General features: G+C 40.0%; 1 protein-coding gene across 1 annotated transcript in view; it reads left to right on the top strand.

Moving 5' to 3' along the window:
• The window catches only part of SMCHD1 (structural maintenance of chromosomes flexible hinge domain containing 1), a 130,921-nt gene that overhangs the window by 81,894 nt on the left and 32,926 nt on the right, over positions 1–16,101 (top strand). The window contains exons 25-30 of the mRNA XM_019546670.1: positions 2,114–2,341; positions 3,667–3,815; positions 5,820–5,908; positions 7,132–7,247; positions 8,085–8,252; positions 9,715–9,840. Coding sequence (XP_019402215.1) covers positions 2,114–2,341; positions 3,667–3,815; positions 5,820–5,908; positions 7,132–7,247; positions 8,085–8,252; positions 9,715–9,840 — 876 coding nt within the window. The remainder of the gene's footprint in view (positions 1–2,113; positions 2,342–3,666; positions 3,816–5,819; positions 5,909–7,131; positions 7,248–8,084; positions 8,253–9,714; positions 9,841–16,101) is intronic.

The raw sequence follows: 16,101 nt of genomic DNA, 5'->3' as shown, positions 1-16,101 counted from the left end.
GCCCCTTGCCTGCCCTGTGCCCAGTGCCCCACGCTGCAGCCACTCACAGCCTGCCTGGGGTTTCCTGTGCCTGCTTTGGACAGCTCCGCGTGAGCTGCAAGAAATGATTATGATGGCTGTTTCAGTGCATGGCTTTGACTTGCAGTCTATAAATTAAGAAGACTCAGTAATAGAAATGTTTTTATAGAAGCCAAAAGGTTTTTTTCCCCCCAGATTTGTTATTTATATTATGTTGATGAGTTTTTTTTTTTGATTGTTTTAATGCTTTTTACTTCACTATTATTGTTAGGTACCCTCATTGTCTATTTTAATTTCTTCTTCTATAATATTCCTCTCAGTACTCAGAGGGGGTGGGTATTACTTTGTGGTTCAAAGACATTTACTGTTATTCACAGCCATTGTCACATTTAACTTCATAACTAAAATGAAAACATGAAGATATCAAGATAAAACCTGTTATGCTGAACTCTTCCCTCCCTCAAACTCTCTCCCACTGTCTCTCTTAGCATGCTTTTTCAGGCTTTCAAGAGAGTAACACCCATGTACCCATTTCATACAACAAATCAGTAAAATTTTAGTTTTCTTTTCTACTTAGATATGTATCTGTTCTACTGCTTGCCATGGGGGTTTGACTAAATGTTCTCACTGCATTTGGTAGGATTTTGGTGTGGTTGTCTGTCCTAGATGCTAGCTATCCTGGAAAATTCACCCTGAATCTGGATTAATCAAATTAGTCTTCTACATCAATATTTGGGGCCTTGATGTAAGCATGGGAACATGTCCTCAATGACATGAGGGCAAAATTAAAAAAAAGAACATAGGCTCGGTAATGCTAAATACTGTCATAGCTAAAAATGAGATGCCTTAATGGCCTTTTACATGGAGAAAGCTAGGTACCAAGGGTGTCTCTACATGTGTTCTAGAGTGAAAGGCTTTAGTTCAAGCACCCCTGCTGACATTTTGATGCAGGGGGATGCTGAATAGATGTGACACAAGCTGCCAGAGCATGTTAATTAACATTAGCGGACTCAAGTAATAGAGTGATAATTAGCATGTTGGAACAGGCATCCAGCATGTGTATGGGTGCCCCTAGACTTAGGATTCCCATCCTAAAGAGGCACACTGAACAGTGGGATTGCTAATAGGAATACTAAAGAGACATGTCTTAAATCCTGGCTATCCTCTAGACTTAAGATTCACTGAAAAGTCTGCTATTTGATACTGGAATTTTCAACCTAAAATCCACATCTAGATTTAGGTGCCTAAGTTGTCCCTTCTACATACAGGATATCGGTTTGCACTTTTTAAAGTAAGCAGGCATCCAGAAACCCAGAACTCATCAACATCTTTTATACACTTTATATTAAAGAATTATTAGAAAAAATGAATAAATAATCCTAGCAACAAGGACAAACTGCACATTTTTTTTTCCCCAAGGGTATTGAATCCTACAGATCCCACTGATGTTCATGGGAGTTGCTGTGAACATTGCCTCTAAAAACAAATGTTTAGGAATCCTGCCTTTTTAGTGTTTATGCTTTCTCATAACATACTTGTAAGTTTATGAAAACCTTTTTTGTAGCAGTTTTATTCTGTTTTCCTTATTAAAAACAGTATGTTTTTTAATTTGTAAAATTAAGTTTGGTATTTTAGAGCAGGAGTTTTCAACCTTTTTTAATAAGTGTACCCCTGGTGGCCCCCTTTTTAATAAATGTACCCCCCCCCCAGGGGGGGCAAGCAGCCAGACACGGAGCAAGGGTGTGGTGAGCAGTGGCAGCACAGCATCTGTGCAGCCCTGCTCTTGCTGTGTGCTAGCTCTGCTCCTGTGAGGCAGCAGCATGGGGTGGCAACACTATACCCACCCACTCCCTGGGACTTTTCAAAGTACCCCCCAGGAGAACACTTACGCCCAGTTGACAATCCCTGTTTTAGAGCATTGTTTTGATTTGCCACCAATAAGCCAGGATCTGATCTTAGTTATTTTCAGATCAGTGAAATTCAGTAACTCTTACCAATTGCAGTGAAGAGTGAAACTTGGTAATATATTTAAAAAAATGTTCAGGTATGTTTTTCACATCTGTAATGTCACTTTAAATGTTTTTGCCATTCCTAGAGTTGTAAAAATGTGCCACCAATAGAAAAGACTATTAAACTGCTCCCCAGCAGCCATGTTGCAAGATTGCAGATCTTAAGTGTGGAAGGACAAAAAGCTATTCAAATCAAACATCAGGATGAAATTAATTGGATTGCTGGGGATGTCGTGCACAACCTTATCTTTCAAATGTATGATGAAGGAGAAAGAGAGATCAATATCACTTCAACTGTAGCAGAAAAAATTAAGGTAGGTTAAGGAAACTTAACTTTCACAAACTTCGAGTAAATTAGACCTATTTAATAGAATCAACAGTATGAAAACAAAAAATATATTGGCTTCCTTACAAGGGTTTCTTTCTCTAAAACATGGCTGTCCGACTTCTAAGAGGCTAGGGACTGTATGCACCCCCCTGCCCTCCCCCCCCAGCCATACAAACTACTGTGGGGTTGCATGCTCTCCTGGGCCATAAACCATGGTGGGCACCCCTCCATTGTTAATGACCCATGCATTGCACACCACCCAACTGCACCATTCCTATGCTTTGCGCACTGTGCTGTGTGGACACACCTACTGCGCCCGCCCCTCCCCCCCCCCCACAATGCCTCCATACTGTGCTGACATGCTGCATCAGATTTCCTCGTCTTTCCTGGTGCTCAGCTGCAGATTCCCTTAGTTCTGTGGACCATGCTGTCTCACTCTGTCCCCAAGGGTGGGGACAGGCAGTGAAAGCAGGAAGAGGGAGTTGAGGCATGGAGATGGTGGCAGATGCCATGGGAGGGGTGATGGGAGTGGCGCCTGGATCAGGAATCTAGAGTCTCTAGGTTAACCTCCCAGAGACAATGTGCAGCCCATGAGCTGCCAGCTGGATATCCCTGTTCTAAAATGTTAGCTCCATTACAGCTAAAGTAACTTGAGAAACTAAAATGACTACACAAGCACAGCAAGATTACTATATTGCCTTTCTCATTTAATAAATGTTTGATCACTTTTTCAAAATCAAATGGAGTATTAAAGCTGTGTTCATATGGTGTAAAAGAACCCAACTGAGCAAGTTGTGTAATATGCATAACACTATTTTGGGGATTAATAGCAATACAATGTCAGTATGAAACATCTTAGCCAAGATTACTGTCTTCCAGAGTGCCACAAGTACAGTGTATTTATTCTTATTATACATCAGCAACTCACTGAGATGTGAGGGCTCTCTCTCCATCACAAGTCCTAGGTCAAATTGATTCTTTCATAAAGAATCTGTTTCCCTTCCGATGTTCCTCCTCTTCTATATAGATATGAGACCTGATACCAAGGCAGAGTGCCACTGAATTAAATTAGACGTTTTGTCTTTGTTAGGTTTTACAGTATTGCCCTGTTACCATGACAACTTTATAGTAGGGAATAATGAATGTAAGCTCTCTTTAGAGTAAACTTCTATATCTATGTGAACAGCATAGTTTATTGGAAAACCCTAGGACTCTTAATCCTAAAACTAAACAGCAGAAGTAAAAACCATTATGCACTGACTTAAATGAAGAATGTGATCTAACAAGTTTTTATGAAAAAAACATTTTTAGGTTAACTGGACACCCAGGATTAACCGAGAACACTTGATTCAGGGACTGTTACCAGATGTAAAAGTGCCAACGTCTATAAAAGATGTACGTTATTGTCTAATTACATACCTTGATGATCATGTATCTCTGGAGAGTGCATTTACAGTCAGGTTTGTCCTTTTAAATGTATCCTATTGATAATGCTGCTGTGAAAGATTGTATTACTGTACTTTAAAAACCCAGTATTCTCATAAGGGTGGCAAGATACGAAAGCATTTAATAAAAGAGCAGAAGATTGCAGAAGTTTTGTTATTGTGTCTTAATGTACAAATAGTGATTGTAGAGAAAAACATGGTGCATATGAAGAACCCTCAACCTTTTTTATGCTACTAGGTAGCGTGGTAATCACTTCCAAATATAAATCAATTTATAGGAAAGGTGTCTAAAAATTTCTTACTAAGCTTCAGTTGCCCAAATTACAGAATTGTTCATAAGCATTAGACCCCTATTTGTTAAAATAACAACAAAAGAGAAATATTACCATCATCAAAGGGTAAATTGAGGTATGCAGCTGGCTATTGAGTGCTTAACTAAATGATAATAGGTGCATCTACATTTGCAATTAGCACAGCTGAATAAACTCCAGCATGGTTCACGCTGGAGTTTTTTGTTCCCACATACAGCATTTACACATGTACTCGATACCACAGCATGTTGAGGTGAGGTGAGACAGCTAGCTGGGTGCTCAGGGGTTTAGCGTGCCAGCCTGCAGCTGCCCCACCCTGGTTCAGTAGACTGTGGAGGGGCTGGCTGGGGCATGAAGGTGCTACAGTGCAGAGCCACCCTGTGGCACCCTCATGCCCCAAACAGCCCCTGTCACCATCTGCATGTGTTTCAGCACACTAAATAACTCCAGGTGTAGGCTAGTACTTGTGTTGGGCAGTACCATCCTTTGGTAGAGTTAATTAGTTTTACTCCAGCATAATAGCGCCACACATGTAGATGGTGACGTTTTACTGCAGAGCTAATTAGTCAGTTCAGTAAAGCATATATGTAGATGCCCCTAGTGAGTACTTCTAGTACTTTGTAGGTTCAGAGCAGTGTTCAGATTTTAATGAATTAGTCCTCAGAACACCTTTTTGGGTGGTTTGTGGAGTGTCGTGAATGTTTTCTTTTTTGTGTTCTACTGATATGGCATGTGCAGTTTTGTTCAAAAGCCCACATGCTGTATCTATTTATATTACTGTTATCATTGTATAGATTATGTTATTCTGTCTCTATCTTCATAAATTTGGCCATGGTTTAGCTAAGGAAGGGAGTAATGCGTATTTAAGGGTAATTGCACTCCCATTGGATTGGGCATCTGAGGCATTGTCTGCCTACAAAGAGGAAATTAACTCCTCTGTAGCAAAGGCATCTTAGAGAAATGGCCCATCAGCCAGAGGAATGCCAGATGTCCCAGGGAGGGAAGTTTCTGAAGCATTCTGGATCCTGGTGAGAATGTAGATATAGTACTCATGGGGGGGCTGGCTTGGGGTTTTTTGGATTTTTCCCCAAACTGGAGACGGGCCCAAGGCTCTGGAAGCCAGGACTGGTAAAATCAGCAGGAAGGCTGAAGTCTAAAAATGCTGGCAGGACTAGGGTGTAGCCAGATGAGAGGGTAAGAAAGGTTATTTGTTTTATTTTTCTGTTTTCAAATGTAAAATCAGTTTTGCTTATGTAATTCTTTTTTTCTACATACATCTTTTTGCTGTTTATCACCTTATTGGTTTCCTATGGAAATAGTGATCTCTGAGTGAATGATATTTTAGGTTAGCTCACTCTTTGGAGTGGCTGACCTAAAATACCTTCCACAACACAAAAGGGAGGCCACCTAGAGCTGACAGAGATTTGCTTGCTGAAGCTGTGGGGTACAGTATAAAGGCAGTGTAGCTAGTGCTTGTGGGGATAAGGACTTTATCCCAAGGCAACCTCTCTGTTCTTGGGACAAGCAGTAAGACAGTGGGGAAAAAACTTGGGGCACAAATGTTTTACAAGTGCTCTTCTAAATTGCCTTTTGTCTGTTGTTACTAGGTTATCTGTTCTTTGCTAAATATTAATTTCTGTGATCTGTGATGTAATCTTTGCCTGTATATTTGGAACTTCTGTCAACCAATTTTTGTATGTTAATCCAGACCACTTCCAGATGAACCCAAACATATTAAGTGCAAATTAAAAGGGCCAAATACCATGCAGATGGGTGAAGAACTGCAGAGTGAAATTGGTATGTACTTGCAGAACCTACATTTCATTGCTGGATTTAATAACAACTGTGTTTTATAACAATTCAGTGTTCTCTTATCTATATAAATTACTACATAGTGTGAAGTATCTGCATGATCTTTATGTTCCTGTTATGGAAAAGAAGTTCTCTAAAAATGAAAATGTTTTGAAGTTTACAATCATCTTTTACTAAAATTCGCTTTAAATGTGAATTTCTAGCCTACTTGACATTCCTTCTCTTATTATTAGAAAGAACTTGTTATTTGATTATTTTTTCCAGTCCTTATTTAAGAAATCTGGCCTTTCTTGACAGCTAAGGCTGTTTACTTGTAAGTATAAGAGGCATCTTTGGGAGATCAGGTTTTGCAGTGCTCATCAGGTTGTTTACATAGCTTTTAACTTACTGCAATGACAGCATTATGCAGATATTGATGGCTTAAGTTTCCTTGGCCTTTAGCACTACAAATGTTTGTATCCAAGGAATTCTGTGGGTTGACACCAAAGACTGCCATCTTAATACTACATTATATTAATTTGTTAGATGCTGGTGACATCTTCTGTAGTATGAATATAATTTTAAATTGCTGATTTGTTTAAAATTACCTCAAGGTGCTCTAAGAACATGAGATAATAACGCTGCATTTTCCACTTACAAGTTGACCTCATGCTTTCGGGTAAATTTTTAGGAAAAATAACATCTTTCCAGAAAGCAAGTTGGTGTAACTACCAATGGCTTTACCGTTACACAATTCCACAGGAGAATCAAATCATCAAGTAAAAGGTATTTGTATGGTTCTTTCAGAAGCAAAGAAAGTAGACTTGTAATCAGAACTGTACAGTATCTCCTTAAATAGTTTATACAGGTTAGAAATACTAAGGACATTTGGAGAAATTATAGTTAGTTATGAAATTAAAACTCTCTTATCTGAGGCAAGAAAAAAAATGTATAGTAGCTGGTTGTGTCAGTGTTCTAGCAGGTTACCACATTATTGAAAGATTTATCTTAGTTGTATAGCAAGTAAAAGACTATCTTCTGTGAATGAGGAAAGAGGAGTTTTGTCTGGTATGGACATAGTAAATGAATGCATTTTTCAGGATTCCAAACCTATTTATAAATATTACATTTGTACTATATACATATTCATACTATGTACCATGTTCTTTTCAAGACAACTACAGGTTGTTTGTTTGTTTTTGTAAAATACTCATTCTTCTTTTTCATAGATATAATGGTTACAGATCAGTATGGAAATCAGATTCAGACTGCAGCCTCTTGTATAAATTCCTTGGGGATTTCTGGGAGTGGGCTTGATAAATCAAATGTGAAAATGACTTGGCAGGTACTTTTTTTTTTTTTAAATCTTTTCCTCTTCTTTCTAGTTGCCAGTTCATTTTTAAGCAACTTTCTCATTCAGTGCTCTTGGTTTTGAGTGTAGGGAGGTTTGGTTTAAAAAAAAAAAAAGTGTGTGTGTATGTATATGGGGGGGGTGTATCTGCTACATATGCTAGTACAAGGGTATCAAAGACACAGTCTGCTGGCTGGATCTAACCCATAGAGTCATCTCATCTGGCCCTGCTGCTGCCGGTGGGTGTCAGAGTAACCCACAGGCAGCCTGCAGGGCGTGCTGGATGGCACGGTGCAACGAAGTAGAATGGTATAGTGGCTGCCATGTACAACACTGCCCCATAGCAGCAGCTCTGGGGCCCTTCTGCAGAACCAGGATGTAGGGCTGGTCTGTGGGTCTTCTCCAGCCCACAGACTGGAGCCCTACCACTCATCTAGCCTGTAAGACCAGATGAGTTTGTACTAGGACTTGCACTGAAAATAAGTTGATTTACTCCTATGTTTACTAGGAGCATTCTCATTTCTTTGTTTTATATTGCCTCAGTTATATGAGAGAATTCCTTTTTCTGTAAGGCTTCATTTGTGTACAGGTTTAGGAAGTTTTTTGTATTCATTGTAGTAAATCAATAGTTGGTAATTAAGGTTTAACAGATGGAGATCCTCAGTCCATTTGTGGACCTGATGGTGAATTGAGCTGAAGTCTTAGACTGTACAAAAAATACAGGTTCCTGTAATATACATAAATATTATGACATCTTATGTTATATATTAAAAATCAAAGTATATTTTGCATTTGCCTTTATTAATCAGATGTTGTTATATTTCTTAATAGGACAGTACACAAACCATTACAGTAAAAGGTATTAAGTTTAAACCAGGTCCACCTGAAAGCAAAGAATTATGTTTTGCTTGGCGTGAGTTTTCTGATTTCCTCAGAATAAATTTGACTGCTGGACCTCCAGCCAAACTGCACCTTGTGGACTGGCCAGAGTTAGAAGAGGTTAGTCTATTTCTTTTAATTCTGATCCAAAGGGTTGAATTCAGCAGCTTTCTTGCCTTTTATTTTTTAAAAGTCCAGAGCAATTTGGAGTGTAAGAAGAAACATTAAAAGTTACATTTTCAACATAAAATATTCAGTATTTCCTGTACCGCCCTGCTTGGTCGACCTCTGCTGCCCACAACCTTTGCGCCGCCCGGCCAGCTCCTGCAACCTAGCATGTGAGGAGCCCCCCACATGCACACACACATTCTCCCCCACACACACATGCCAGAATGCACAATATACAAGAGTAAGACATTTTGAGCTATGATGCACACACCTCTATATACACTACACAAAAATCACGACAAAAATTATTTTTTTAAATAAAATTAAAATAGGGTATGGTAGATGTTTGATTTTTAGTATGTGGTTTGTTTTTTTTAATCTATATTTTGTTTAAATGATATCTTCTGAAAGATTTTGTTTGCAACTCTTGACAGCTCACCAAAACTCATTACGTGGCTGGCTAGCCAAAATAATTTCCCACCCCAGGTTAAAATCAGCTGACTTCTAAAAGTAGTATTTGGTTTACAAATATATCTACTAAGACTTGCATTTAAATTTAATGACACTTTGTTCCAGATTATCTTGTTATTCAAACAATAGTAAAAGCTTTGCTAGCCAGCAAAAGAGGTGCCAGTTATCTAAAAATTCTGGTTATCTGAGAGTTATACCTATCAAGGAAGACAGGAGCGCAGCATGGGCACCCGCACTGGGAGGAGCCCAGCACTGACCTGGCCCTAACCCACAGCAGCCTGCCCTGCCCTGCGCAGATCCCTCCCTCCGTCCCCCTCCCCAATTTTTTTTCTCCCTCCACCTATGCACATATCAACTAGAAGGGCTCCCAGCAGCTTGTCTGTCAGCAGTGTCACTAACTAATGTAAACAACAGAAATATTTGATGCACATGCCATATAGACTCGGCTGAGATTCCAGTTGCTAAAGTCTGGATTTATATTGGGGGATATTGGAAATTCTGGTTACGAGTATTCCAGTTAGTAAAATGCCGGTTCATACAGCTTTTACTATATCTTACTCTTCCTATCTCGCAAGTAGTGAGTTATTCCTCTTGTATATGGACTTTGGAGACCATTTAGGTTTGTTGCTTGGCATCCTAGCTAACCTTACCCCTATGTGAAAGAATTTTTTCCTTGATCAGTGGCACTTGTTGGCAGTCCTGCTTTCTCTTATTTTTGCTTTTACTTCTGATGTACTGTTTTTCTAAGATAGTAAAAAACAGCTCCTACCCTACATCAGGAAAATGTTTGAATGGTAACAGCTCTGGAAACACCAGCTGATCTGGAGTTCTGAAGTGTAGCATCATAATTGGTTGTTTGATCATGGATGATCTCTCCCCCATTATGAGTATTTGAAATGTTTTGTTTAGAATAAAGTAAAATGTGTACTTGTTTTTCTTACAGCCTATTTCAGTGATTAATGGCAGAGAACTGCAGAAGCCTCTTATAGTTCAGCTCTGTGATCAGTGGGGAAACCCATCTCCTGAATCAAATGTCAAAATCAGTCTTACAAAGGCAAACATCGTAAAGGTAAACCTTAGAAGATATCCAGTGAGCTTCTGTATATCAGAGCTCTTAAATAAATACCAAGCCATAGCTGTATCACCTCTCTCCACTTGTATTCAGTTTCCCCTAAAAGTAAGCATCAAGGAATAATGAAGTAGAGTATTCTTTTACGCTAATAATATATAATTCTACGCATCACAGGTTCCTTTTTTAAGTTTGAGGAAATAGTGAAGTGCTATTAAAATTAATGCATTATAATATCCAGTTAACTTTTTTTTTTCCTTTGGCTTTCATTGTTTTTTTCCTGCAACGTCTCCCTTGTCTCTTTCTTCTTATCTTAATTTGCAGGTTCTCATTTAAAGCAGTCTGGCCTAAACAATAAAGAATAGCCATTAAGTTTGTCCAGTGGTTCTCAGGCTGGTCTGTTGAGCTCTGCCTATCATTAACATGGAGTTACTAGGCAACCTAAACTCTGGCTTCCTTATATCTAACTTCTAATTAGTCTATTATGGCTCTTTGCACTGGGGATGAAGGGGAACAAGTTTAGTAATTGCTTACACATAACTATGGTTGCCACTGAGAGATTTTGGAGGTATGTATGGGAAGGGAGCTCAGTGTGTAGTAGCCAGCACAAGTGCTTATAGAAGTAATATAAAATGTGAGTAATCTTTTGATTAATACTGTGGTCCACATGAAGTTGGCTAATCCTCTTTTTGTCCAATAGTTTTGCTTATGTTGTTTTTAGATGTTCTTTTCTGTTGTCCAACTTCTCATTTGTTACAAATGTGTAATATCTCTCATCTGTACAGTTGGAGGTAGTCCAATGTTATTGTTGGAGGCTCCAGAACTACATACCTCCTTTCAACTCAGGCCACCAAAAATTCTGTTCTTGATAGAGTAAGTTGATGGCTCATTCCCTCCCAACTAATTTGTTTTGTGACTCTATTTCAACCTTAGCTCCTCTCTTCCTTCTCCCTGATGACTTCTCAGCTGACAATTGAGGCTCTAATCCACTAATTCCACTAGAGAGAGATGATAGTAGAGGGATCCCTGGCCTTCCACAGCAGTAGAGGTAGCTTGTAAGCACTGAACTAGGTCTAGGAGGAGCTTTTCAAAGCTTTTGAGAAGAAGTTATGTCCTGCTGTCAGAAGCTGGTAGAGAATAGGGCTTTTGATTCAGTAGGTCATGCTGAGGCCTCTCCTTTTTCCTAAAGCTTTGACTTTGTCATGGGAGGCTTGATCAGGAGGAGCATGAGGGTTCTCACAGAGAAATGTCCCTTCAGCCTGTTCAGGGCAAACTCCAGAAGGTCCAAGCCTCAAAGACTAAAACAAACATTTGCTTCACAAAGAAATAATGTATATTGTTAATGAGCAAACATTACAAAAATGGGGCTCTAAACCAGGGATCAACAACATTTTTTAGGTGGAGTGCCAAAAGCACCCCAAACTGGACTCATACGATATTGGCGTACCGGGGCAGATGGTGGGGGAGCTCCAAGGGGCCCAATCCTTGTTCTGGTGGCGCTGCCCCAGCCCCTTCCCTGCCATGCACCCTGATGTAGCTGTGTAGCTACTGCCAGCCATGGAGCTAGACTGGAGCTCCAGACCCCGGTGCACTGGTTACAGCCTGCCCACCACCTGCTGCAAGCAGCCCGGGCTCTTACAGCTAGCAGTGGCTGCATGTTTGTCTCGAGGCTATGGTAGGGAAGTGGCTGGGTTTGTGCTCTGGGCAGGCCGTTGCTGCCTGCCACAGAGCATGGGCTGCTTGCAGCAGGGCTTGCAGCCTTCCCACTTCCTGCTACAAGCAGTCCAGGCTCTGTAGCCAGCAGCAGATGCCCAGAGCCCAAGCCAGCTGTGGTGTGCTGAGCAAAATGGCCTCACGTGCCAGGCTTTTACATGTATGCCAGGGGTTGTCAATCCCTGCTGTAAACCTTGTCGCTTTTGCCTGTCCACCCTGCCCAAAGTGTTTGCTGAGATTTTTCTTCTGTACAGCAGTATTCATAATGCTCTCTGGCCTCACTTGTTTTCCTTCACCCTGGAGCATATCTGGACATGTAGAATAGCCTTTTACATGGCTTCCCGGGACAAGTCTTCACAGAAATAGTAGAAGTTATGCCTGTTTAATTTTCAGCCTGTGAATCTCAGTTCAACCAGGTTCAAATTTTAAACCTCTGCAGGTTGTGAATTGTACTTTTCTTGGTGCACAACCTATAAATTTCCAAAGAAAAAGGAGTCAGAGTCTGGAGGAGGGAATTATGAATAGACTGGCCCCATATTACAGCAGGAGAAGGATTTTTGGTAGTCTGTGCCCAAATCAGAGGCACATAAGGATTCAATTTTGGACATGGCTGCACCATTGCAAAGAGAGGGGTTTGTGTACAGTAAACAAAAAGTTCTGTCTTAAATTCAGATTGACTCCTAATTATTGACAAAAAGATGGCTCGTACTAGCTGTCTTTTAAAATACATGCATGGAAGCTAATTGACATCTCTCAGGCCTGTTTAGTTGGCTATTCGCACAATTGCAGGATGGGTAGGATACTACTTCTGTACTGTAAATAAGTATCACCAAAAATCTGCATGACTCCATCAGAACAGGAAACCAGTGGATGCAAATTAATCAATATTTCCATTAAATAAATAAATGCAATATCTTTAATTACAAGCATAATTTCCTGTGTACATCTTCTCATCCAATCCAAATGATTAATTTTGATTAAAACCAAGTGTTAAAATGTTTAATAGAAATTCAAAGACATGTCCTAAATTTGGGGAACTAAAAGCTTGGCTTAGTAGCAGCTTCACCAGTAAAGAACCAGAGTTATACCTTCTTTCCCTAAAATCTCACATATCATCAGTGTAAAGCTACAATATTCAGGCAGTTCAAAGCTCTTGTTGTCCATTCATAACAACTCTTTTCCTTCTGTGTTTGTATATGTACATACTTTTCCTGAGTCTTAATGTGATGTGTGAAGAGAGCAAATGGGTCCTAATTCTGGCTAAAAAGAAAACATTTTTTACCTGTAGGGGTGGGAAAAATCTGGAGTGGAAATTTTCAAGTAAGAGCTAAGTAAACTTCCTTTTAAAACCAACAAAACTATTGACATGACAAGTAAAGAAATAAATGCTTATGTCATAGCTTAGAGTACTGTTAGGTCATACATTAAACATCTGTACCTAGTCCTGGCTGGCATTCCTATATAAAGAAATAGACCCCACACATTGCTAGCTTCCAGAAAGAATCTAAATTAAATCTTTTCCTGGTTCCAAATCAATGTCTTTTTGATCCAAACAGATATTTGTCAACCTACAATCAAAATAGAGAAGGCTTAGTCATAATTTTACTACTATGGAAAAGATTTTGTAGCAAACTAAAACTTTATTGCAGCATCTTTTGCTAAAGAGTAAGTCAGAAATCTGGGCACTCTCTCCAGTGCTTTTCTGACTGATCTAAAGTGAGCCTCCTTTATGCATAAAATCTTATTCTCTGAATTCTGAAAGATTCAGTAATCATAGTAATTGTGCCAGTGTCCCCCATTCAGTCAGTTTCTAGACCTGTTGGGAGTATGGTTCATACTCCAGTATCATTATCTTCTCTCTTAAATATACTCCCAAAGATGAAGGGAAAATACTTCACCCAGACTTAACATGTCTGTATCTTGCAACAATGTCCAAACTATTTTAATAGAGGAAATGTCAAGTAAAATGTCAAATAAGGACATTATTTGGACCTAACTGTACCATATGGCATCCTTTCCACTGGGCATTTTATTCACCTTGGATTTTCTGCTATGATGAAAATCAGCTAGATTCTCCAAATTTTCTCTAGCAGCTGTATTTGCCTATCATCTACAAATTCAGAATCTGGCATAGTATTTTCATACTTTGCAGGTTTTATGGTTTTTAACAACTCTAAGTACATGTTTTCTTTCAAGTCAGGAAACCTTTTCCATTATGGGACCTTAATATGGTATTAGCAGGTCTAATGGACTACTGCTTCACATGCAGGGTCATTTGTTTTCATCCTTTTTCCACGGTGGTTAGAGAGAAATTCAAGCTTTAATGAGTAGTCCTCCATATATTATTTTCCCAGAGATAAGGATTCTCCTAGACATCACCTAAGCTTTCTTCCTAAAGTAGTTTTGATTTTTTTTTTTTTATACAACTCAAACCATTCATTTATCTGTTTTCTTCCCCAAATGTCATTTCAGCCATCCTGAAAGAAAATGATACACTTTATGAAGTTCTAAGAATACAGCCTTTTTGTTTGTTTAGAGTTTCCTCAAGAGTACTCAGTTTTGTGCTGAAAGGGTAAAGAGGGGAGAGGAGTCTTTTTCCCAGATGTCATCCAAATGGATAACAGAATTCATCAGTCTGTTACTGAGCAGCTAAACCTGATCCTTCCCTTTAGATAGAATCTCACTCTACCACAATTCAGACTGCATCTTTAGCTTCCTTTAGACATTTGTTATATTCCTTTAGGAATATACAAATCTCTGAGATCTGTAGCACTGCTCTTAAAGTTCAGTCTGTACTTTCATAAAACATTGCTATTGGGGACTGCTTCTGGAACTGCTCTTTTTGCCAAGGTAGCCTTTACCTTGGAGGCATGGACAGATGTTCAAGTGGAAAAATTTTAAAAGGGGAGGGGGAGTTTCTGCTCCAAGCTGCACAGCTCTAACTGCTTGGTAAAGGAGCCTGTATCCATATAAATGCTTAATCCAGGGTTAAAGTTGGGGTGATCTAATTCATTTGTGGTGTTACAGGCTGTGTGCACAAAGCATTTAGAGTGTAACAGCAACTGACGGTTCCTGAGCAGCAGCAGCTCTCCCTCCCCTTTTGAAGCGTGGTTGTTGTTTTGCTCAAGTCCAGTGTCTCACCTGTTGGCACAAGGTTGCTGCTTTAGGAGTTACGAGTGCTGGAATACCAAGAGCAAATCATTTCCCGAAGAAAAAGCTTTGGCTTACACTAACTTCAACAGTTTTTCCATGTTCATATCTAGTAAAACAGGTTTCACACAAATGATTTTAGCTTCTGTAACACTCTGTAATGTATGAATATCTCACAGATCATGTGGATGGAGGTAGGGGAGAGGCTTCCTTCTTGCAGCAAGCACAATGGGTTCATAGGGTAGTTCTTGGACTGTATAACCAGCGCCACTTCAAAGGCTCCCTTTTTTATGCTACTGAATGCAGCTTTTTGCAGTTACAGCGGCTAGCCAGTAGAGGGCACCAAACCAGCAGTGTAGAGGAGCCTCTTCAGTTCTCCTGAGCTAAGTACAGACAGTCAAAAAGCCCAAGGCTGAATTGATTCAATCTTTGCAGGTTAGTCTAAGATGCGTAGATTGAACTGATAAACAAGTGAACAGACATTCACTTTTGATTCTGGAAATGCAGCTGCATGCCTACAGTGGCCCAGGCTAGAAGTCAGTTGGCTCTAAAGCACACCTCCCACTTCAACTGCAGCAGACAGTGTGGGCCAAAGCTAGCCTGTCCACCCCATGAGATCGGTTTTGCAGGGCAGGTGCAAAGCAACCTGGGATTCTGGGGGACTTGAATCTGGAAGCAATCTGGGACAGAAGTTCAATACGCTGATTTAACCTGAATCAGTTAAGTCTGATACTACATCCATCCAGGTTTATCTTAAACTGGTTTCAGCCATTTTGAAAGTGGTTTATGTGCACTGAACTTCTGTTGTGTTACACATCTGAACTAGTTTCTGATCAGTTATGTGCAACTTCTGTCCCAGCCCTGGAACTTAGCAAGAAAGGAGCAGACCTAAGGTGCCTGTCCCTGAATATAGAGGGAGGTGCTCTGCATCCAAAGGATTAGACAAATTCTTGGAGGAAAGGGGCATCAGTAGCTATTGAGCATGGGATTTAGGGATACAGCCTCTGAATTAGAACTTCCTAGACCTTAAATGCTTGAGACTGCAAGTGAGAGAGGAACAGTGGAAAAAACCCTGGTCATATACCCAGTTCACCCTCCATTTCAGCATCCTCTATCTGCCACTGTTACACAGGATGCTGGGTAAGATTGACCTATGGTGGTCTGACTTGGTAAATGACAGTTCTTATGTTCTTATCCAGATATTCAGATAGAGCTGCTGTGGGGGGAAGTATGGAGAGGAAGGGATGCCTGAATTCCTATAGGGCTAATGCCTCCGGGCCTTCCTTCCTGCTCTTGGTACCATGTTACTATCAAGAGGCATACTACCATCTACATCAGGCCATTCATGGAATATTTGGCATTATTTGACCAGTCATTTAAATAGCTTGATGACCTTAG

Source organism: Crocodylus porosus, unplaced genomic scaffold (assembly GCF_001723895.1).
Source record: "Crocodylus porosus isolate Cpor-Errol unplaced genomic scaffold, CroPor_comp1, whole genome shotgun sequence".
Taxonomy (NCBI): Eukaryota; Metazoa; Chordata; order Crocodylia; family Crocodylidae; genus Crocodylus; species Crocodylus porosus.
Note: the sequence above shows the minus strand (reverse complement) of the source record. Positions and strands in the feature narration are given on the sequence as shown.